Genomic DNA, 26,608 nt, shown 5'->3' with positions numbered 1-26,608 from the left:
ATGAGTGAAATATGCACTGAGGCCTATGGGCTTTAACCCAGAATTCATTTCATCATTATTAGGTTGCTGTTTCATCATCTTTGATACTGGACCCAGTTTCCACTTAAGCATTCATGTGATACACTTTTGTCATACGTTTTAGCTCATTTGGAAGTATAGTTGTTGTAATAAGTAATAAGATATGCACAGATTTAATGTTTAGGTCAGTTTCTTAAATATTCTTGCATGTACTGTCCTGCATCTTGAAAAGTATGGCATATAAATGAGGAGGAGTATGACACTATCATATTCAAATTTGGTCACTGTGACCTGTTTTTCAAACTGTATTAACTATTTGCCTCTGTTCCTTTTAGGCCATTTTCTTGGACACAAGTAATTGTATAGTCATGATGTTGAATATATATTTTCATGTCAAGCTGACATATAAAAACTTTATATGTTAGCAAAAATATGTGCATGTAAGCTTTCCTGAAAGTTTCCCCTCGATTTAGTCTGTCCTTGTCTGTATCTCCTGCTAAATTGTTTAGTGGAAATTCATGAGATTGGTACATTGATTGCCTGTTTTGGAAGCACCCATAAAATTGTCCCAGGAGGCTGGGGAAACAAGTTGTGTCTGTGTCTGAAGTCAAATTACAGTGATGTAAAATACTTTTAAATAAAACTTCATACATGCAAGAGAACTCATGATAATTGTACAGAATCTTAGATTGTGACCCCAGAGTCACAGTTAGAGACTAGATGAAGCTAGAGTGGTGTGAGGGAAGGGAAATGTTATAAATAAGCCTGGAGAGTTGCCATGGAAATAAAACATTTTCATTACTCTTAAATACCCAACATTAAATAATAACTGCATTTCTCTCTGTCTTGACAATTCATGTAGAATGAAACTTATCAATTTTTCCAGTGTCACAAAAATTAATACATCTGTTAACATTGTGTATTGATCATCCTAGCAAATGTTACAACTCAAGGTCTTAAACTATATAGCAGAAAGAAGTGAAACCAACAAGATTAGTACAATCAGTAAGTAATTTGTCTCCCTTGCATACAAAGCAAAAATTCAAAAGACATGGTATTGTGAATAAAATTCCAAATAATCCTAAATGATCTGTCACAAGTCCAAAACTATAGAATGTTCTGAACAAATTCGATATAATCTTTAATGTCCTGATGTACCAATAGTCTTGAATGTCCTGATGTACCACAATGATATAATCCAGAATGTCTTAGAACGTGTTTTCAATAATCACAAAGTAGTGTTTTGGTTCCAAACGTCAACAAACACTTTGAATTTACAATGAATAATTTAAATAAATAAGTCATATCAAATTATATCTGAACACAGCTATTAACTCTGATTCCCAAAGACATATTAAACAGGAAAGAATACTTATTTACAATGTCTTTGTATCTACATATTTCACTTCATCTTCGATGCAGTAGTATTTTCCATGGAAATACACCCTAACTCGTAAACAATGTCAGGTCTTGAACTCAGATTCAAGTAAACATCACATTTCTGATAATCATGACAGAAATCAGGTAAGCACAACCCTCAGTAATGGAAAAAATTAACCACATAATATAGATATACATAACACAAGTTCATTGCTGCTCAGAAATGGGCTAGGTAAAATATGCTGCATTGTACCCTTACATGGCAATAAAGTTATAGTATTTTGTTTTACAGTTAAAGGATTCTGCTTTTTGTTTTTTCTATTTGTTTGTAAAACTATATCAGTCTATTTTTGTACATGTGCTACTGTTGGTGATAAATGTACATGGTGCCCAGTTATCCTCAGTGGCTGGCCTTAAATGAAATAATTACTTTTAACTTGTGTCTGAAAACTCTGGACATGTTCATAAACTATGGCAGATATCATGTTTCTTTATCTGCCTGAGTGGATATAAAGTAATAACAAAACCAGATGCTTAAAGCCCAACAAGTATTTAAATTGATTTCTAATCGTGACTGTAACCCATGATTATAATTAAGCAGCTGCTAATTGGAGTTAGACTTATTAGCAAATGAGCAAAATCACTGACTGGTTCAGCAGTATAATCATGGACTAATTTAATGCTATTTCTTTGGCTGAAGACTGAACCAGCTACGTTCAAAATAGGGTAATCAAGGGGAAATTTGTTTTAAAAATAAACTTAGATGACAAGAACTTGTGAAACTCTCGTGTCAGAGATGTTTGCTTTGTTTAGGGAACTATGTGATCACACGTTGGGCAGTATATCAGGTGTTATTTTTTTGAGCTGCCCATTGATAATCCTTTTTCTTTATCCATGCAGTATTTTGGTTAATGAAAGCAGTTTCAAAGTTTGATGGTCATATATTCAGTCACCTGTCTTTGTGTATGGGTAAAATATGCCTTTGTTTACGTTTCAAGTTGAATTTGTTTTGCATCAGTTTTAAACAAACATAATTGATGTCCATGAATTTATCTACTTTAAAATATTTTTACAGATTTTAAAAATATGGCATACTATAAGGGTCTTGATATTTACATTGATGACAGTTGCTCTGATTGATGTATGTCTAATTTTGTAATCAGACATGCACATATGCCCTTAAATAAACCCCAAAACATGCCTTGAATTATGAGATACAGTTATATTAAGCCCAGCCAATTTATCAGCCATTTTGGTTGATTGAGCTGTGACATTTGTTGAGATTGCTGGATTTCTTGTATCGTAAATACCAACACTTTGTTGACAGTTCAGAGATCATTCATGATCATATTGATGCAAATCAAGGTGTCAACTTTCCAGTGATCTTGAACATTTGTTGTTGAGTTACCTAGCTTAAGATTTTCTTTAATTTTTTTCATTTTCTTATTTTTGGGTAAAATGTTTGTTTTTTCTAATTATAATCCAGAGCTGTTTAGCGACTGGCTGGGATGTTGAAGTCTTATATAACTTTCTGCAATGCCTGTCATGATATTTTGATGACATTTATCCTTTTACTTTTAAGTGTACTTAAATTCTATTTACAGTAATTTACTTCTTTTAACATTTTCATTAATAAGTCTGTTGATAGAGACCCTGAAACAAATAATTTGACCATTGAAACTTAAACAGAATGTGTAATAAACACAGTTAGATACATTATGAACCAAAATGAAACAGTAACTGCATTTTTCAGAATATTTAGAGTACAAATGCAAAATTGAAAGCATGGAATGATCAGTGGTTAATGAAAGTGGAACAAAATGTAAATGCATTTCATGAATCAATTTGAAAGTCAATTATTTTCAAGTTGCTGCTAAATTCCCAACTTGTAAATTCCTTTTGGCTGATAATCCAGATTGTTAACAACATTTCACCCCTAACAAGTCATGACATTTTCCTTGCCGAGGCAGAGATAAAATTCAGTGACCACTGATGTTATGACATCATCACCACTGGTTTTACCTGTACAATCTTTAGCTGGTAACTTAAAAGATGAACAACAACAATCATTATTTTAATGAAATGAAATAACTCTTGTAATTGTATTTGCAGTTGTATTTTAATTTAGGGGTCTTCAGTTTAAATATGCATGGTTCACAGGGGAGGTACTCTTTTAAAAAGATATACTATTCTTCAAAGAGTTCATATGACAGTGATCCAGCATTCTAATTTGAATCTGTGGGTTGCTGCTCCACATTAAATGTGTCTTCCTGGGTCCAAATGTTTTACTGAAACATCCCTTATTATACATTCAGTGCTGTCTTTAGCATTTTATTAAGGCAATCTTTAATAAGGTGATACTTAACTTATAGTTTGTTCTCTTTAAGACTCCTGAAAATGGAAAATATGACATCAGTAAATGTGTTTCCAGTTCATAATAAATGAGTGGGAATAAAAGGAAATGACGATTGAAAGTGATTAGTGCTAAATCTGGAGACATGTTTGGATACTATAAAAAAACAAAAAACAATGAGGTGATAGATAAAATGCAGATGTGAATGGAATGTGAACAGAATTCAGTTGAGATGCAAACAAAATACATATTTGGTAAAATTACCCATGTCAGGGTCTATAACTGGAATTGTATTTTACTTCATTGTTTTAAAAAATCGCACAAAATTCAGTTAGATTTCTTTTATTTTTCTTTCAAGCCATTGCTGGACCTAGTAATAAACCCAGCCCATACCAGATGGAATTGAGACTGATACAGTGCAAGAAAGACATAGAGAATCCACACGTTACTATTTATGCTGTCCCCTTATTATAACCCACACTTGGATCTAGGATGCTGTCCACTAGTTGTAACCTTATCCTCCTCACAAGCATGTTGGATGGATAACTGATTTCACTACAAGGTTTTAGCCATGTTTTGTGGAAATAGCTTGTCCCCAAATATTCATGTCTCAGTGTCAGAGCTTAAAGGAAAATAAAATCCATTGAGGATGATAATTATGAGAGAGAGAGAGAGAGAGAGAGAGAGAGAGAGAGAGAGAGAGAGAGAGAGTTAAGTCTGACAACATCTGATTAACCATTCTTTTCAAGACTCAGGGGCATTAAGAGAAAATATTGCTTTAAATCATTTTACACTATATATGGTAAATTATTTAAATTTTGCACATGCACCATTTGCAAACCTGTTTTAACAGATTGATGATTTATTAAAATTTTACATTCTTGAATCAAAGTGACAAATATTAAATGTCTTTCTCATTAATTTATTTTCCTCATTTAATATTGGGATAATGTTAGGTTTATGAAAACAATTTGTAATTTATAGCAAGCTCATAACATAATTTTGGAACCCTTCATTTCTGACTGTCATTTTAACATGACATCACAAATGGGAACAATTTATCTAAAGCTATTGCTAATGAAACCCCTTTGTAAAGAATGGTTTTTATTCCATGTTAGAGTAAACTCTTGTTTCAACAATTAAGTTAACTTCCATCTATTTTTGTCATTGTAATGTTTGTTGTGATAAAGATCATTCCCTTAATTTAGAAGTGTTATGTCTTCCTCCCCAATGTCATGTTATTTAGCCACTGTATGTACATGAGAAGTATTTGTCTTCATTTCATATTTAATGGCATTTTGTACCATCAGGTGTAGCAGGGGAGGGTATGAATGATAATTATTCCATTGTCATTAGCTGTATGTCAACGTTGGTAAGTTAACACTTGTAGGCACAGTTGTCTTTCAGAAATAGCATTTATAAGAATGATGTTGTTGGGAACCCAAGAAAACTTACTGTTTCAGTATTCAGATCAGTTCTTCAGGATCTACATTTGCTCTTTGGGTTTTCACTGCCTTGACTTGGTGTTTGGGTATTGATATCAGGTTTTCACTGCCTTGACTTGGTGTTTGGGTATTGATATCAGGTTTTCACTGCCTTGACTTGGTGTTTGGGTATTGATATCAGGTTTTCACTGCCTTGACTTGGTGTTTGGGTATTGATATCAGGTTTTCACTGCCTTGACTTGGTGTTTAGGTATTGATATCAGGTTTTCACTGCCTTGACTTGGTGTTTGGGTATTGATATCAGGTTTTCACTGCCTTGACTTGGTGTTTAGGTATTGATATCAGGTTTTCACTGCCTTGACTTGGTGTTTGGGTATTGATATCAGGTTTTCACTGCCTTGACTTGGTGTTTGAATAATATGATCAGCTTAGTCCAGGTCCAGATTTCTTAAGTTCTGCTGTCTGCAACTTAAGTGTGTTTCATAATTGCATAAATCAAACCAAACCTTGCAAGCTAATGAATCCTTCATGATTGAATTACACAGGGGATCTGGATCTTGTTCTGTAATCTAGGACTTGCCAAGAAATGGGTTCTCCATTATGTGTGCAAAATAAGTGTAAAACAAATTATGAAAGGGAAGTCAGTTTACACAATATAGTTGACCTTTTATGTCCCGTGCTGCAGAAAACATGTTTGGTTTTATATTAAAATAGTTGAAATTACATTGTCGTTCTAACTTTGAAAAAAAAATTGACTCCTGTCAGTTGACTCATTTGATGTATTTCAACAGAATTTATTTTCTTTTGATTAGGTGTCCAGAATATAAATATCAGAAGCATCCTTACCACTATAGGTCTAAAATGTAATCTGCAAGCATCCTTACCATCGATAGGTCTAAAATGTAATCTTCAAGCATCCTTACTATCTATACATCTAAAATGTAATCTTAAAGCATCCTTACCATCTATACATCTAAAATGTAATCTTAAAGCATCCTTACCATCAATAGGTCTAAAATGTAATCTTCAAACATCCTTACCATCGATAGGTCTAAAATGTGATCTTCAAGCATCCTTACCATCTATAGGTCTAAAATGTAATCTTCAACCATCCTTACCATCTATAGGTATAAAATGTAATCTTCAAGCATCCTTACCATCGATTGGTCTAAAAAATGTAATCTTCAAACATCCTTACCATCGATAGGTATAAAATGTAATCTTCAAACATCCTTACCGTCGATAGGTATAAAATGTAATCTTCAAGCATCCTTACCATCGATAGGTATAAAATGTAATCTTCAAACATCCTTGCCATCTATATGTCTAAAATGTAATCTTCAAACGTCCTTACCATCTATACGTCTACATAGCTGCCAACCCTCACGAATTTGGCATGAATTTCATGATTTTTTTAGCGATTCACGGATTCACACTGCAAGCCAAAAATTCATGAACTCTCCAATTCTCAATTATTTTAAATCTTTAATAAAATAACCGATTTCCCGTTAAGCGCTAGTCGTGATATTCACAGTTGCCGAAACAGTCCGGTACTGCTGGTCGTGATATTAGTAGATCTACAGCCTATTAATACAGCTGACCTGGTAGCAAGCATTTTAGCCTATTTTAATCAAGATGTATAAGAGTAGTTTTACAAACGCTTTTGAGAGAAACTGGGACCTAACTGGAATTTTGCTCCGCGCATGCATCACCAACACTGATTTTAAGTTGCCATTCAGCATCGCATGTAAGATCTTGAAAATGTCTTCACCACCAAGAAAAAAGAAATGTATTGCTCAGAAAGTGAAGTTTAATTTGGAATATATCAAAAATTGGCCGTGCATTCTGCCATTAAACATTGATATACATGATGCTTTTTGCACTCAGTGTGCCACAAATTGTAGTATTGTGCATGGTCGCAGAGACGATGTGAGGAAGCGCATCGGTTGCAAAAAACACGTAGAAGTTGGGAAAATTAGGAATTTGCAGATTTCAGCTCTGGAATATTTTAAGCCTTTGGCGGAAGACCTGCAAGCTACCAATGCTGAAGCATTATTTGTGAGTTTTCTTGTCAAATACAATCAACCTTTATCAGCTGGAGACCATGCTAAACATTTGTTCTGACAAATGGTCCTGGACTCGAAAATCGCTTCCAAATTTTCCTGTGGAAGAACCAGAAGCGCTGCAGCTCTTGTGCATTCCTCACAGCAACAGTGACAGCGAAGGAGTATTTTCTCTAGTGAGGAAAAATAAGACAGACTTTAGGGCCTCCTTAGCTGCAGAAAATTTGTCAGCAATTTTAGTCACCAAGATCAACCAACAGGCATGAAGTCTGAACTGTTTAGAAAACAAATTTACGATCAAGCAGTTGAGGATGTTCAAGTCTGCCACAGTATCATGTCTTGATAAATAAATATTTCTGCATATATGTAGTGTTTTAGTTCTATATTGCGATCTTGATATAGTGTAGTATTGACGGTCAGAGTGGATGGAGTTATTGTCATGGTATTTTTCTCTAATTCATGTCCAAATTCACAACTTTTTATTCCTATTTTCACTAATTGTGAGCCTGGAAGGTTGGCAGCTATGCGTCTAAAATGTAATCTTCAAGCATCCTTACCATCGATAGGTCTAAAATATAATCTTCAAGCATCCTTACCATCTATAGGTCTAAAATGTAATCTTCAAACATCCTTACCATCTATAGGTCTAAAATGTAATCTTCAAACATCCTTACCATCGATAGGTCTAAAATGTAATCTTCAAGCATCCTTACCATCTATAGGTCTAAAATGTAATCTTCAAGCATCCTTACCATCTATAGGTCTAAAATGTAATCTTCAAGCATCCTTACCATCTATACGTCTAAAATGTAATCTTCAAACATCCTTACCATCGATAGGTCTAAAATGTAATCTTCAAGCATCCTTACCATCTATAGGTCTAAAATGTAATCTTCAAGCATCCTTACCATCTATACGTCTAAAATGTAATCTTCAAGCATCCTTACCATCTATAGGTCTAAAATGTAATCTTCAAGCATCCTTACCATCTATAGGTCTAAAATGTAATCTTCAAGCATCCTTACCATCTATACGTCTAAAATGTAATCTTCAAGCATCCTTACCATCTATACGTCTAAAATGTAATCTTCAAACAGCCTTACCATCTATACGTCTAAAATGTAATCTTCAAATTTCCAATGTAATTGTTTCTGTTTGGTCTGATTCCATATTTCTGTAGAACACGCTTTTAAACTTCCTGGGTCTTAATTTAGTTCAGTTTGTTCCTGGACTCCAATAATTGTAACTTTGTCCATGTCCATATCTTGCACTTCATTGGTGGCAATTTTATTATAGTCATGCATCAGTATGTATACAGTAATTACCTTTCTTTTCATCTCCCAGTCCATGTGTATGTCCATCTGTGTGTCCTTTCATATATCTTGCAACCTGCTAGCTCAGCAACAATTGCACTTAATTGGGTGACAGTGAATGTACCTATGATAGCAGTGTCTTTTAAGGGTTCATCTTTTCAATCCAGTTTTAACAGACGTACATGTATTACCCATTTTTCAATTAATATTACCTCCTCACTACAGCAGATCCTTGAAACCAGCCTAGCTCGTGAACCAGTCAAAATATTCTGATGCAGTTTGATGTTTACATTGTCCTAAGACCTAACAGTGCTTGTTGGGAAGTTTCTATTATCGGCATCAGAGGCATAAATCCAGACAGTGCTTGCAGTCCATGACCATAGGTAGTCAACACAAATGTTGAGTCTCCTTAATGTGTCTCCACTCTAGGGCATGCTGCAGCCATAATGTCATAGCGGTATGACAGTGTGGTTCTCTATCAGCTTTGTGGTAAACAGATCTTGCTATAAACCACCAACTCATTCACTTGATCTCCAAATGTTCTGTTGATTGTGTATCTAGACCAAACTTTGGTTTATCATGGAGCTGACAGATGAAAGGATTTAATCATTATTCTGCATCTAAGTCCTTAGTAGTCCAGTCTTAAAGCATTCCTACAGCTCAAGTCCTACTCTTTGCATCTACAGCCACATTCCTTTGCTTATGATGCATTACAAAGAGTACTTGGGTAGTTTGTGAATGTACCTACATAATCCACTGTACTTCAGATTAGATCTGGTAAGGGCTGTTCCATTTAAACATACATGGTACCAAGGGAAGTCAGTTTTTAAAAAATATATGCCAGGGTACTTTGATTTCACAGATTTCATATTAAGATAAGAAAATTCTAAATTGCACCTATGGGTGAGTACCCCAATTCAAAAGTGCCTTCCCTGGGTCTCATGAATGTTTTAATGGAACAGCCCTTGGTACATTTACCAACTTAAATGATTGGTGGTCAATGTACGCAGTGGATTTTCTACCCAGCCAATACTGTCCTTAAGCTTTCATGACTTTACCACTGTTAACAGCTTCCACTCTGTGAAAGAGTATTTCATCTAGGTTTTGTTCAGTTTTCTGCTGCCACATGAAACCAATAATCCCTTGCAGGAGTCAAATACTTTTTCAGACAATTAGCCTGCTGTATCTGCTGATGTGTCACACAAAAGATTTTGCAAAGGTAGGACCACATCCAAAGATTAAACCTCCTAGAATGTTTCAAGAGTAGCGACTTCGTCAGTAGTCTGTGTGAAATGTTTATCCTTTGTCTGATAGTACAGGGTAAAAATATCTGAATAGCCACTATAATATGGCACAGGTAGAATTCACAAATAAGGAATCACAGTAGTTTTCGATAATATTTTTGTATTTGCTGATCCTTTAATTATGTAAGTGTTATCTTTCCTGGGTATCTGTATGCTTATTTACCACATAACCCTGAAATCTGATTGCTGTCTTGGCCTCCAGATAGCTTGAGCCCTGCCCCCACTTAGGAGGTTGAGTAGCATTTTTCAGCTCTTTTCAGCTGCATATTCATCAAAAGCATTGTGAAAACAAAAATTGTCATCATAGGCAAGAACATCATCAGTCCACATAATCTGGAGTAGTTCATTAGAGCCCTTAAAATATGCTCCCTGCATCTATACTGAAGCAGGCAATAAGAGAAATAAATGCAGTCTTCTCCCAGTTCTCAAGGGCAACTTCTGGCTGACTATATGCTTTCATCAGGTCGAAATATGAAGTACTTTTCAAGGGAGAATTGGTCCAGAGTAGCTGCAATATTTAGTAACCTAGTGGCTGTCATGTATAGTAACTTTGGCTGCAATGATTACCAATATTTCTAAATGTGTATACAATATACAGGGACTGAAACAATGCCTTTTATCAAAGCAGTTAAAAACTCAAACTATCCCTCATTCTGCACATTAGGTTTACAGCTGACTGTTTTTTTTATGTCAGACATTTGTGCATGGCACACTTTTTTCATTTTGTGTATGTCTTGTATTCTGCCAGTATTCAGTTTTTTGTAAAATACTTTTCTGACTGTATCAGACTATTAAGTAAAACATTCTTAGGATCACTTTGATTGCATTTCATACTGCTACCTATATATATATATATATATATATATATATATATATATATATATATATATATATATATATATATATATATATATATATATGTTGAAAACATCAAATAATGCAACCTGCATAATGCCTGGACATTCACATAGGAAGCCTTTATAGAATCAACAAAAACACAGCAGTGGCTTACAAACTTAAGATGCAGTTTCTTTAAAGTGCTGCTCATCCAAGGGTCTTTTAACAAAAAATATTTTAAAAAGTAAATAAATTTTAAATAATCTTTCCAGGGTTATCAGCAGATCAGTCTACAGTACAATTAATTCTCATCAGTTTAGGTTTTATCCGTGTAAAGCTACAGTTGATGTGGTTTTGTAAAAATTCACAGGCAGAGAACTAAGCAATTTATACAAATAAATGTTGCATCCTTTGTAATAGCATTACAGGCTTCTTTAGACCACACATATCAAAAGTTCCTCTCATGGCTTTTGTAATAGTACTATTGACCTTTACAGTGATGTGGAGATCTCAATGATTCCATCACCCATAATTCTTTTTAGCTACGTCTTTTATTTCTTTTTGTTTGCAGTGGAAAAATAAAAGCTGATGCATACAGCGTCAGACATACATTAGGTTTTAAGTTTAAGTCTACTACATTGTTCATCAGTTTAAGTATAGTTCAGTCCTGTTCATCAGTTTAAGTATAGTTCAGTCCTGTTCATCAATTTAAGTATAGTTCAGTCCTGTTCATCAATTTAAGTATAGTTCAGTCCTGTTCATCAATTTAAGTATAGTTCAGTCCTGTTCATCAATTTAAGTATAGTTCAGTCCTGTTCATCAATTTAAGTATAGTTCAGTCCTGTTCATCAATTTAAGTATAGTTCAGTCCTGTTCATCAATTTAAGTATAGTTCAGTCCAATCACAGAAGAAACCATCAATATGTCAGTGCTGCTCTTTGATCTCAAATATTCGCCTGGTTCATACAAGAACAGAATTTATAGTGTAAGTAAGAACAGAAAATAGTATTCTTGAAGCTGTTACTGGAATTATTATCTCGAATACGAAGGTAGTGAGATTTACGTATCACAAGTTGTAGCAGAGATATTATTGTTAACACTGTTAATAGTATGTGTTGACAGTCATGAAAGTTGTGCAACAAAGTGCATAACATATTTAAGACATGGTGTTTATGTAGCATTTACTATTGCGATCATGTAGGTTTTTTCAGATGCAATTATGAATTGCCAATCACTTTGTAGAAATTTGAAATATTTGTTATTTATGTGGTGAGATTTGCTTAAAGTCTTTTTACTTTCATTATATTTAATTAAACTAAGTATTTTGTTGGGTGTGGTTTTTGAATATATGCCATATCAGTACATTGAAATATTCTAAGTACTTCAGTGCTTTATCCATTTTAAGTACTTTGGCCCTTTATCTGTTTTAAGTACTTCGGCCTTTTATCTGTTTTAAGTACTTTGGCCCTTTATCTGATTTAAGTACTTCGACCCTTTATCTGTTTTAAGTACTTTGGCCTTTTATCTGTTTGAAAGAGAAATCTTTAAAATGAGCTTACTTGTCATTTTTTAGCTCAGGGGATGAAAATTTTAATTGGAGATACATGTATGTAAGAAAAAAGTTTAAACTAACAAAAAACAAAAGACCAGAAGTATACTTCAGATCTTATTCGATGTAATTAATGTGACTTTTTACAACATATTTATGGATGCTTGACTTGAAATATTTTTGCAAAGAAGGAAGTAAAGCAATTTTTTTGAGGTAGAGTATATGTTTAATTTATTTTAGAGATAAAACAAACAAAATATAGGACCAGATGCTTAACTCAAAACTATTGTTTTATGTATGTACCTATTTAATAAACACCGCATGCAGGTGTTCGAGGGTTCAAACCCCAGCTGAGTCATACCAGAGACTTATAAAAATGGTACTAACAGCTGCCACGCTCAGCATTAAGAGGTTAGTGTTAGGACTGGTCGGCCTGGTGTCAGGATAATGTCATTGGGTGAGACATGATGTTACATGTCTGCGACATGATGACCCAATGCTAGACATCACTGTCAACTGTCACAATGCAGGCATCATAGCAGCATGACTGAAATTTTTTTAAAGCTACATTAGATATCCATAAGACATGCACACACATTAAATAAACATGTAGAAATATATAACATGCTGTATATACTCCAACATATAAACAAATATATGGTAGAGTTTGTTAAAAATGATTTATATTATTGTCAGAATAACAGCTCACACATAATTTACTCACATTCCCAATTCTTGTGTAATCAGTATTATTAAGAATTTTGTCAAATTAAATTTTAATACCAGATGATTTTTACAAAATACATTTTTAGATGATTTTACTTACACTTGTGTTGGCTTTTTTAATGGAAGCATGCTGTTCAAAATAAAACATAAAATCTGCATGGTTCTACAGCAACCTCAGTGCTCTCATGTTTGGTATGCATGACTACCAGAAATAATGGCCTGCATCTTATGGTATTGGTTTCATTCTACATGGGTTCCTTAACAATCAAATTTTATCTCATTACCAATTGAAGTTTACATCTTGAAAGCTGCTCAGCAGAATTTTACCAAATTTGATTGAAAAGTGTCCAAACGCTCAGACATGTCATATTTGTTAGATGATGCAGTTATGCCATCCATACAAAAAAGACCTGTTAACATTTTTTTCTAAAGAACTACTCATCAGAATTTCAGAGAAAGAATCCTGGCATGAGGCTCTTTCAGATTTCTTCCAAAAGTACAGATTTGCAATCAGATAAGGTCACCGTTACTAAGGAAACCCTTTAAACAATTTCTTCTCAAGAACCACTCAACAGAATTTAACCAAATCTGAAAGAAATCATCATGGCTTAATGCTCTTTCAGATTTGTTAATAATGCTGATCTGTCGTCTGACTTGTTTGACATTATTAAATAATAGAAAAACATTTAAAAAGACGTCTTCCCAAGAACCACTTGACAGAATCTATGAATATTAATGTCATCTATTAAGATGCATTTTTAGCTTCTCTGGTGATAGACCAGAATAGCCTATCGGATGGTTCTTCGCCCGTCTTCAATCTCTTCATTAGCACAAGTTCACTACTACTAATAAATTACTTAGAGGATTGCCGTGAAACTTGACACACACTTTCATTCCATGGCCTATTTTGGTCCTAAATGGATGTTTATGTCAACATGGGAGTTTCACTGAAAAACATTGCATGTCTAGTTGGTGCTGTATGAAACCGGTGCCAATCTGACTTCCAATATAGTCATCATGGCAGCCATCTTGAAAATCTTATCGCTTCTTGAGACCACAAATTCGTATTGACATGGGGTTTTCACTAGAAGGCTAATGATGTCTAGTTTGTCCAAAGTGAATAGCTGCTGATAGTTGTACCTTACAAGAGTAATATAGGAGTATGTGTCCTGATTCACTATCTAGCATGTTTGACACTCAAGACGTAAAAATACACGAGTACCCAGGTAACTTCACCACCACCCGTCTCAAAAGGCAGCTGAAGGAAACATTTGTGAGCAGAAGAATGATAATAGTCTGAACTGAAAAATAAAGAAACAAGATATTAAACACCATCCTCAGACTAAACAAAAGAAAAAGGAATGGGTAAAGAGTAAAAAACTCAAAAAGATGAAATATATAAAAAACTCAAAAAGATGAAATATATAAAAATATCCCAATTTAACCTTGAAAGTAACTAAGTACATTGACAAGGGAAATATACATTAAGGAATGATGTGACGCAATGCTTGCATGGTCTTGTTTCATAGTGAAGATCAAATTACATTCCAGCAATGCTCGGACTGTAGAGATGCGTCATCCTCTGTAAAGTCAATAAAAGAAGAAACTGCAACTCTCCTACGTCAAACTATATTCAGTAGTGCATATCTTAGAAAAACACATCAGTGACAGTGCGCTTTATCAATGATCAGTTTACTGCACTGAGCAAAATCGAAATTTTTCAATGGTTCTTGACAATATTCATTCTTCGGTTCAAAAAATGAAAACAAAACTTTATCCTGCCTGATATATAAGTACCCATATATACTCATAAGCCGAATAATTTAAAAAAAAATAAATAAAGGCCTTGAAGAAGGGGGGGTGGCTTATCCGCTGGCCAATGTCTAAACTTGACAGTGTTTAGGTCTTTTTGTTGACTACTGTAATGGCTGTAAATCTTGGGGGAAAAAGAAAAAATAAGTTTTCCATATCCTAATAGATAGGTTTATAAATAACTTTTGGTGACCCGGCAGTTATTGAACTGTTATAAAGTACTGTGATTGATTTTGTTATTATTTTGCATGTGCATAGTTTCTGATTTCTCCAGCACGAAATTAAATAAAGATAAATACAGACTTCATAATTCATGGGCCGGTTGAGTTTACCCGGCTGACCAAGATGAACTATAATGTACAGTACTTACACAGTGCATAGCGTCACTTAAGTACTATTTATTCCCAAACATATTAGATGCAGATTTTGCTTTATTGTTTCGACCAAATTGCATTCTTCCAGATAACATTTAAGCTAGTCCATATTAGCTGTTTCATTTACGTTGAATCACGCACTCACAAGTTACTCATTTTCAATTATATAAGCGATCCCTCAAATTGGGGTAATATTTTTAAAAAGGTATGCATGTTATATTGTATAAGGCACAAAACCAGCATAATTTCCATGTTTACGAAGAGTGGCAATAATAAAGGCTACAGTTCTCATATAGATCAACTAAGATCAACATCAACCAATTTTAGTTTTGTGTTTTGGCTGAACAAAACATAACTTTCCACACAATCGAACGCTTGATGTTTCGGCCTCTCCTCTGTTGATTGTCGGCGAATTTGTATTTCGTTTTGCGAGAGCAGTACATGCCAGTTTTTCATTAAAACACTGAAACTGGCCTGTGTTAAGAGGGAATTTTGACCGGCATCTATACCAGTAAATGGATGTGTAATTGCCTTTTATTCCATAATATTAGCATGATTACCGTGGTTTTGTAACATGGGGTGTTAAGGCGTACCTCTGAACCTTTCAAAAGCCAAGTAGGGGGACTGAATAAAAAAATAGAGATTAGGACCAAATAGCGGGAGCTGTTTTGTGGCATTTTTAAAGCCTTGTTTTCACTAAATATTGATCGATCTTGCATGAAATTCGCAAAAGGACTCGCCGTTTTTCCCTGTGACACACCCAATGTTCCCTCAGTACGTGCCCTATTTTCATAGTATGGTCAGCTGTGGCTAAACTGCATAATAGCTAAAGATCAGTCTTAAATAAACAAGCAAGAAAACCAGCGAGACTAATTAAAAGTTAATCCTTATCGATGCAACTGATTTGTGAAAATGACTGGTCCTCCGTCGTAAATCAAAGAAACCACGTTCTACACTATTGTTTGTTATGCAAGCACCAGCAATTGATTGGCAAATAAAGGATTCCCAGTTTTGTTGAACTATAGGTACCTAAATCGGCAGCCTCAAGGTACCGTACATGTGCCAACTATTTTCCCCTCTTTGTACATCCGACCTTATTCCCTTATTTTCAACTCGTAAAGCATTAGTTTTGTTTACTATAAAATATGTATTCTGAGTTAGTTTTTTGAGGACAAATTTTCTATGTGGTATGTATTTTCATTCTTTTTAATTTAACTATGGTAATTAACATTGGTTTATACGGTACCAAAATGCCAGGTGTTCACTCGTGCAAGTTTCATTCGTGGGAATGATGCTATAGCATGTGGAGTTAATCATTCATAGTGATCATTCTTGGGATTGAAATTAATTGTGGACGATTTTATTGCTGTGGTTTAATTTATTTAGTTTTTGTTCTGGTTTAATTTTTTTATTATTGCTGTAGGGGTAAACAAAATTAATTAATTTACTTGAATAATGTTTAAACTTAACATTCTTTTTAGTGAAGAAGCGAATTCTTTCTAGTAATTATTTCGTCACAACAATTCACAGATGATAACAACAGAAATGCAGAACGTTTCTTGTGTAGAAGAAATGAAAATCGAAGACATAATGTAATAATTGGGAGTTCTCTGCAAAAATTGGAAGATATGAAATTAGGAGGTAGGCATGGAGCGATCCCAAAAATTGGGATTTTTTGTTTTTTGTTCCTTCCGGCGTGAAAGTTGACAGGTATGGTTGAAAAGGTCGGTTACATCAAGGCAAATTAAAACTCAGCTTTTACGATATTGGCATAATTTTCGAAGCATTATTTATGAAACTTCATTATTGTATTTTGGAGATAGCTTTGAAGTTTAGCTCAATGGTGCCCATGATTCGACTCCAAGGGATGTACTTAATATGTGGCGCCATTATATAAATACGTTCAGTAGCCTAATTGCGAGCGTCGAATTGAAACGTATTGTGTTGTTCGTTGTGTTGTCATACTGAGATTACATTTTAATGAGTTTGGTATTTACAATTTCAAAGCAAAGTTAAAAGGTAATTACCGGTGCACTGATATAAAATGATCAATGCAATAATGCATAAGCAATCAATAATCAAGTCAAAAGGGAGAGGTAGCATTAGAGCAACTCACGATTGCTAAATTCTTGTCATCATTGAATCAAACCATACACAAATCTAAATTAGGCAGAAACAGTAAGAAAACAGAAATGGTCCCTTTCATAAGGCGATACGCCATCCTTGTCCAGAATTAAGATATAAAACACATTCATAATTAGGATTCATGCATACTTGGAACAGAAGAAATGCTATCGATTCGTTTTCACAGAGACACAGTGCACTTGAGAACTGATGGTGTTTCAACACTACTATGAAACCTTGACATCATGCATCGGATCCTTCGCATGGAGAAACGATCGAGCAACTCCCATAGCAGTCAGTGCTTGCCACACACGGAACAATAACAACAAAATACACATCGTAGGCAAAACAATGGTGGGCGTATAACATGCAATTAAAGCTCAAGGCAAAATTATTCCTGACGAGACAAACCCAACTCGATAGTGTGCATATTACGATTCATACAGCCATGACTCTTGTCTGTTGGGTTCAGAATTTTGTAATACTGTGAACCCTCAGGACAAAGTCATTACAGTCAATAAACAAACATGACTCGTCTGTGTATTGGCATCTGAACTTTGTCAGCGTTCAACCTGGATCGCGAAACCGTTAGGTACTTTACTCGGACTCGGAAGGGAACACTTTCTTTGAAGATGCGCACTCAGCTACCATTTTCCACAGAATCATCTGCTTACATCAATCAAAAGACATGACGGAACAGATTCACGCTGTCTATCCCAAGCCAGCCTTGACCAGGAAACCTCTCGATCTGTTTCTAGTACTTTTCTTAAAATGCATTTAGTTGAGCTGAAACAACTGTTCTCTAAGCCCATCATTCTGTCCATTCTGTGTCGTCCTCCAAGCTCGCCCATACCACTATAAAATACAGATCCTACAACAGTTTCTAGTAAAAGACCTTTCTGACCTACTTGAATATGCTCAAAGTAGTTGTCAATCTACTTGTATAAATCCATACTCTTGATGTATAGCGTTGGACTGCACTTTGTCTTGTAGTCCCACATCGACACGCTCCGAACAAATGCTAGAGTCGAGACAAGTATGCAACTGGCTTAACTCTGAAATATGGGAAGCCACGAAACTGCAATTTATGTCACAACAGCGGGACAGACATTTTAAAAAAGACTCAGAGATTTAGTAAAAGGTTTAATCTATGAAGTTTAGAGGCTCATATTTAAAGATTATCTGCAAATATAGTGACTGCAGAAATATAAAACATTTTGTAACTTTAATTATATTTGAGAAGTTTATTTAATTTTAGATTTTTAAAGTGTTTGATTTCGTAGACCATGAATTATTATTGAAAAAGATGAAGGAATACACAATCAGTGATAATTCACTTGATTCATCCCTAACAGAACGCAACGGTGTATTTTTGTGGTCGGTGCTACATCTTCTTTACAAACGTCTAAAGCGAAGTCCCTGACGGCTCTGTTATTTGCCCATTCCTATTTTTTCTTTTCATTAATGATTATTAACTTTCATAAGAATACCGCTGAAAAGTGGTCGCTTTGTGCTTAATATATGTCACTTCGAAAACATGTGTCTTTCAATACAAATCAGCGTAAGAGAAGATGAAAAGTTTGAAAACTATAAAGTACAGATTTGACTGACGTTTCTGAGTCATGAGAAAACTATGAACTTGGTCGATATTTAGTATAAGTATTGTAAAGTACACACACATGAACATGTGATATATATAGAGAGAGAGAGAGAGAGAGAGAACGAGACACACAGACACATTCTCTCTCTCTCTCTCTCTCTCTCTCTCTCTCTATATATATAGAGAGAGAGAGAGAGAATGTGTGTCTGTATGTTTATATTTGGATTGTTAATGTAGCTTTAACAATTTCCGAACATATGTAAGTATGTATGTATGTGTACGTACATATATACGTACATCTGTATGTATATTTATTTATGTATGTATGTACGTATGTATGTATGTGTGTGTATATATATATATATATATATATATATATATATATATATATATATATGTGTGTGTGTGTGTGTGTGTGTGTGTTTGTGTACGTATGGATATATGTATGCATGTATGTTTGTATGTATGTATGTATGTATGTATTGGTATATGTATGCATATATGCATGTATGTATGTATGTATGTATGTGCCTTAAATTGATAAAAGACAAACAGATTCATAGGCCCAACCACATATTTTAAATGCTGCTACTAGACCGAATATTTTAAACTATTAAGCAAACGACAAGATATGTGACTTGAAAATGATTCATGTACATATAAGACCTTTTCAACCCTCTGGCAAAATGCATAGACTTACTGGTGATATGTACGTTTTTTTATACATATTTAAATCCACTTTTAGGGAATTAGATTTTTCTTTAGTTTTACGTGAAAGAGGAGAAAAATTGAAACACTTCTTTGCAGGACACGAATTTTTGCGTATGTATTTAAGCTATGACAGGCTCACTATCCTACTATTGATGGAAGCGCATTGTCATTGAGATCGACGAATAACTTCAACAGGTACGTGCACAGTGTGATATAAACCATCTGATGCAAATGTACGTTCCTCGTAACTGTCCACCGCAAAAAAAAATCAAGGGCAAAACTAACATAAAATTAAAACAGCACAAGTATTCAAAAATATTAAATATAAGAATTAGAGCAAAGTTTGCAAAAACGTATTTTGAAATTGGTGGTCAAAATACTACATGTTTTATTGAGGTTCTTAATCTATAAAAAAAATGCACAATTTCATTTATATTTATTTTTCTACCTCATGCTGATAACTAGTATTAGATGTGCAAGGCATATAGGTTCTGGGCAGTATTAGCAATAGAAGCAGGATGAGGATTAGGAGTAGGTGACGGTTCATATTATTAAGGTGGTGGTAATTCAGGTTGTAGGTCTGTTGGATGTGCTGATTAGTGAGGTTCGTTTTTCTCTTAATAATCAAAATGAAGTGTCAGAAATCTTTTTCCAAGTCGATTGCATAAGATATGTGTATGTCTATTTCCAACCTCTCTTAAAGATAGTAGAAAGATGCATTTGCCTATACAATATAAGATTGTGTATTCACTGCTTTTTCTCACGGTAATTTACCTGTTTTTATAGGCGGGTAAGGAAAGAGAACCCGTTGGCGGCCCATCCATAAACACTCTTGCACCTGCTGAGGAAAAATTGATAGAATCTTTTCCAGCAAGAGTGTCCACTGAAGATCGAAAAAATATTTCATCAGAAATGGATCGACAACAACGTTCTTCGTCAATTTGAGAGTAATATAAAATCTTTGCTACAGAATCACCCACACTGGGTGTACAGATTTTGGATAAACGACAGCATGCGGAAGTTTATAAAAATATGTGACCGTATATGTTGCCATTTTGGGATAATTATCCTTCGGATATGCATCGCTCTAACGCCATGCGTTATATAGTTCTTTACGAATATGGTGGAGTATATGCCGACTTAGATATCAAAATCTTTCGTCCATTAGACCCATTTGTGCGCAAGTATTCGTGTTTAATGGCACGAGAACCCTTTCTTCATCCCATGCGTTTAGGCTTTGCTCATGACAAGGCGGGGACCGCGTTGATGGGTTGCAGACGAAAGCACCCATTCATGAAAACCCTATTATATAACCTCCCTTCATTTTCCATCGCAACTGAAAGACAAGATTCTGTAGGTCCCCTGTTTGTATCTGTTGTCTATAGGAACTATATAATAGAGGCAGGACACATGAAACCAACAGACGACAATGGGGTGTACTTGGCTCCAACAGAATACTTTATACCAGTTCCCATACCTGACTTTCTTAAATCTCTTCCTAGTAATTTGCCACACAAAGAAGCGAAAGACGTATCCTCTGGAATGGATATGTAACCATTTTGAACAGAGATTGTTAAAAACGGATATCAACCCGTTTTCGTTCACAACTCACGAGTGGGCTCTGATGCACGAACGAGCCTGGTTTGTTAGAAAAAACGAGACTGATATCCACAATATCGCTCCTCAAGCAATACTGTATAATGGAAGCCACTAGATGCTTATAAATCTTGTTGAATGATTTTATTCGTGTACAGTCGTTTGAATATATGGCTATTATAATAAAAGGTTACGGTCTTAAAATACAGGCTCGTCATCATAAAAGGTGACAATTTTCCACCAAGAGTTTGCCTTTGTGACCTGTATTGTATATATAAATGAATTCGATTCAGTTTTAAGTCCGTCTCGTGTGAACTGTTTACTGCAAGGTTATGTTGTTTCATGTGGATATGCCTTGATAACTAGAACACTGTTATATTAAAAATTTTACATTTTACTATGTTTGTGCATTTAGTAATTGTATAATGACAATAAAGGTTAAATTGTGGTATTTTTTATCGTCCTTTTTTCTACTCATTCTCAATATTTTAATATTTTTTCCACCTCAGCTTGGATGAGAATATATAATGGAAAGGACTCCGATTAACGTGCCGTAATTTCTACAGTAAACCTAGCTATGTTGAAACAAACAATATGCAGGCAAAGAGAGTTTAAGAGATTCTTCTGGCCTCATTTGCTTTGATTTTGACTGAAGGACTTTAAGTTGCAATAAAAACAATTAGTATTTGATTGGAATAAAACTCACGTTTGTGTCCAATTATATTGAACATATTTTAATTGATAGGAATTCAATAGGATCTAGGAATTACATACACTTAGAATGCGAGTTTTATATATCGAGTCGAAATATATTATAATATGGACCTTTTGGATTGTTTCTGACGCGTCTGTGCAGTTTTAATTTCAGAGAGAATGTGATCAGTTTCGAGCAAATGGAGTCTATTGTGGTCATGGCATGAATCATGTCACGGTCTGTGCAATATCATGACGTGTTAGATCATGTCACGGTCTGTGCAATATCATGACGTGTTAGATCATGTCACGGTCTGTGCAATATCATGACGTGTTAGGCTGCCATGATTGTAACCTGGAGTATGCAGTAAATTATAATGTTGATGTTGTACTTCATATAATGAATTTGCACAGAAAGACAAAGAAAATTGTTACTTCTTTTCTTCCAACCCATATGTATTGGTTTTCGACCATCACTATGTACCAGAAATAATGGCCTGCATCTTATGGTACTGATTTCATCCATCATTTGTTCATCAACAATTTAAGTTTACCTCATTAACAATTGAAGTTTACATCTTGAAAGCTGCTCAGCAGAATTTTGCCAAATTTGATTGAAAAGTGTCCTAGTGCTCAGACCTTTCAGATTTGTTAGATGATGCAGTTATGCCATCCATACAAGAAAAACCTTTTGACATTTTTTCTAAAGAACTACTCTTCAGAATTTGAGAGAAATAATCCTAGCATGAAGTTCTTTCAGATTTCTTCTAAAAATGTAGTTTTGCAATCAAAAATTTGTCACCATTACTAAGAAAACCCTTTAAACAATTTCTTCTCAAGAACCACTCAACATAATTTAACCAAATCTGAAAGAAGTCATCATGACTTAATGCTCTTTAAGGTTTGTTAACGATAATGATATGTCGTCTGACTTGTTTGACATTGCTAAATAATAGAAAAACCTTTTTAAAAAAGACGTCTTCCTAAGAAACACTCAAAAGAATTTAACCAAATCTGAAAGAAGTCATCATGACTTAATGCTTTTTCAGATTTGTTAACGATGCTGATCTGTCGTCTGACTTGTTTGACATTATTAAATAATAGAAAACATCTTTAAATACGTCTTCCCAAGAACCAATCGACAGAATCTGACCAAATTTGACAGCAAACTGGCATGAAGATATTGAAAATTTATTCAGCTAATGCCCAATGACCATTACTAACAAATAAGACCTCTTCTCAAAAACTGGTAAGCAAGATTGTATCATTTGACGGAAGCAACGAGTCTCTGAGAACATACTTTTCTTAGAAAGCTATAATGGGGGCACTAAAGCTAGGAAGTTAATGTCAACTATTAAGCCGAATTTTTAACTCATCTGGTGATAGACCAGAATAGCCTATCGGATGGTTCTTCGTCCGTCTTCAATCTGTTCATTAGCACAAGTTTACTACTATTAATAAATTACTTAGAGAATTGCCATGAAACTTTACACACACTTTCATTCTATGGCCGATTTTTGTCCTAAATGGATGGTTATGTCAGCATGGGGGTTTCACTGAAAAACATCGCATGTCTAGTTGATACTATATGAAACTGGTGCCAATCTGACTTCCAATATAGTTATCATGGCAGCCATCTTGAAAATCTGACTAAAATGTCGTATTGACATGAGGTTTTCACTAGAAGACTAATAATGTCTAGTTGCCCCGAAGTGAACATGGTGCTGATCTGGTGTTTAATAAGATCGCCTCAGTGGCTGTCTTGAAAATCTTGTTATCGCGTCTCGTGTTGCATGATATACAAATTAACCATAGGACACTTACTGTATTGGTGGTGGTTTATTCACAAATCGATGGGAGCACATTTTACATTTTTTGGACGTATATTCTTCTCGACAACTGATGAGCTGATGCCATGTAAATGTTCTGATTTTTAGCTGGAAATAATTGAGCAAATATGTATGTATGTATGTATGTATGTATGTACTTACGCATGTATGCGCTTTAAATGGATAAAAGACAGAGTCATGGGCCCATCCACATATTTTAAATGCTGGTATCAGAAGCAGGTAGTTATTGACTATGTATGTATGTATGTATGTACGTACGAACGCATGCATGCATGTATGTATGTATGCATGTCTGTCTATCTGTCTGTATGTATGTATGTACGTACGAACGCATGCATGCATGGATGTGTGTATGTATGTATGTATGTATGTATGTATGTATGTATGTCTGTTTGTCTGTCTGTCTGTATGTATGTATGTATGTATGTATGTATGTATGTATGTGCTTTAATCGAATAAAAGACAAACAGACTCATAGGCCCAACCACACATTTTAAATGCTGCCAATGGATTGAATATTTTAAATTATTAAGCAAACGACAAGATAAATTATTGTGGTTTGAACATGATTCATATACCTGTGAGACCTTTCCAACCCTCTGGCAAAAAGCATAGACTTCCTAGTTATATGTACGGTGTTTAAACATATTTAAATCGACTTTTAGGGAATGAGATTGTTTATAGTATTACGTGAAGGAGAAGGAAAACGGGAACACTTCTTCGCAGGACACGACTTTTTGCGTATGTATTTAAGCTACGATAGGCTCTCTTACCTACTTTTGATGGAAGCGCATTGTCATTGAGATCGATGAATAACTTTACCAGGTACGTGCAGACTGTGATATAAACTAGCTGATACACATATACGTTCCTCAGAACTGTCCACGCCAAGGAAAAAGACAAAAGCAAAATATAACTTAAAATTAAAACAAGTCTTCAAAACTATTAGGTATAACAATAAGAACAAAGTTTGCAAAGACGTATTTGGAGATTGGTGGTCAAAACACTACATGTTTTATTGAGGTTCTTAATCAATAAAAAATAAAAATGCAAAATTGCATTTATTTTTATTTTCCTACCTCATGCTGATAGCTTTAGTATGATTAGAGTTTTAGATGTGCAGGGCATATAGATTGGTGGCAGTATTGTATTAACAGTAGAAGCAGGATGAGGATTAGGTGTAGATGACGGTTAATATTATTAAGGTGTTGGTAATTCAGGTTGTGGGTCAGTTGGAGGTGCTGATTATTGAGGTTCATTTTTCTCTTAATAATCAAAGTGAATTGACAGATGTCTTTTTTCAAGTCGATTGCATAAAAGACGTATATGACTATTTCAATCATCTCTTCCAGATAGCTCGTGACAGAAAGATGCGTTTTCCTAGACAATGTATTCAAAGGACGAAGATTGTGTTTTCACTGCTTTTTCTCACGGTAATAATTTACCTATTTATATTGGCGGGTAAGGAACGAGAACCTGTAGGCGGCCCATCCATAAACACTCTTGCATCTGATGAGGAAAAATTGATAGAAAGGTTTGAACTATTCGACCCAACCAAAACACCATCATATCTATCGGAGCCAGAATCTTTTCCAGCAGAGGGTCCACTGAAGATCGAAAACATGTTTCATCAGAAATGGATCGACAACAACGTTCTTCGTCAATTTGAGAGTAATATAAAATCTTTGCTACAGAATCACCCACACTGGGTGTACAGATTTTGGACAGACGACAGCATGCGGAAGTTTATAAAAGATATGTGTCCGTATATTTTGACATTTTGGGATAATTATCCTTCGGATATGCATCGCTCTAACGCCATGCGTTATATAGTTCTTTACGAATATGGTGGAGTATATGCCGACTTAGATATCAGATTCTTTCGTCCATTAGACCCATTTGTGCGCAAGTATTCGTGTTTTATGGCTCGAGAACCCTTTCTTCATCCCATGCGTTTAGGCTTTGCTCATGACAAGGCGGGGACCGCATTGATGGGTTGCAGACGAAAGCACCCATTCATGAAAACCCTATTATATAATCTCCCTTCATTTTCCATCGCAACTGAAAGACAAGATTCTGTAGGTCCCCTGTTTGTATCTATTGTCTATAGGAACTATATAACAGAGGCAGGACACCTGAAACCAACAGACGACAATGGGGTGTACTTGGCTCCAACGGAATACTTTATGCCAGTTCCCATACCTAGCATTCTTAAATCTCTTCCGAGTACTTGCCACACAAAGAAGCAAAAGACGTATCCTCTGGAATGGATATGTAACCATTTTGAACAGGGATTGTTAAAAACGGTTATCAGCCCGTTTTCGTTCACAACTCACGAGTGGGCTCTGATGCACGAACGAGCCTGGTTTGTTAGAAAAAACGAGACTGATATCCACAATATCGCTCCTCAAGCAATACTGTATAATGGAAGCCACTAGATGCTTATAAATCTTGTTGAATGATTTTATTCGTGTACAGTCGTTTGAATATATGGCTATTGTAATAAAAGGTTACGGTCTTAAAATACAGGCTCGTCATCATAAAAGGTGACAATTTTCCACCAAGAGTTTGCCTTTGTGACCTGCATTTTACATCTAAATGAATTCGATTTAGTCCGTCTCGTGTGAACTGTTTACTGCAAGGTCATGTTGTTTCATGTGGATATGCCTTGGTAACTAGAACACTGTTATATTAAAATTTTTACATTTTACTGTGTTTGTGCATTTAAAAATTGTCTAATGATATTAAAGGTTACATTGTGATATTTTTGATTGACCTTTGTTCTACTCATTTTCAATATTTTAATATTTTTTCCACCTCAGCTTGGATGAGCATATATAATTGAATGGACTCCGATTAA

General features: G+C 34.8%; 1 protein-coding gene across 2 annotated transcripts in view; it reads left to right on the top strand.

Annotated features, from left to right (window-relative positions):
• The window catches only part of LOC149801280 (pyridoxal kinase-like), a 60,528-nt gene extending 35,313 nt beyond the window's left edge, over positions 1-25,215 (top strand). Inside the window, exon 10 of one of the 2 annotated variants that reach the window (XM_089955342.1) lies at positions 25,101-25,215. In XM_089955342.1, coding sequence (XP_089811468.1) covers positions 25,101-25,111 — 11 coding nt within the window. In that variant the 3' untranslated portion in view covers positions 25,112-25,215. Of the gene's footprint in view, positions 1-4,109; positions 13,088-25,100 lie in introns of those variants that run through there. The other variant, XM_089955341.1, reaches the window with a different exon arrangement.
• Positions 25,216-26,608: the final 1,393 nt, after the last annotated feature.

Source organism: Sinohyriopsis cumingii, chromosome 4, assembly GCF_028554795.1.
Source record: "Sinohyriopsis cumingii isolate HCF-2022 chromosome 4, ASM2855479v2, whole genome shotgun sequence".
Taxonomy (NCBI): Eukaryota; Metazoa; Mollusca; class Bivalvia; order Unionida; family Unionidae; genus Sinohyriopsis; species Sinohyriopsis cumingii.
This window is presented reverse-complemented; position numbering and strand designations above follow the sequence as displayed.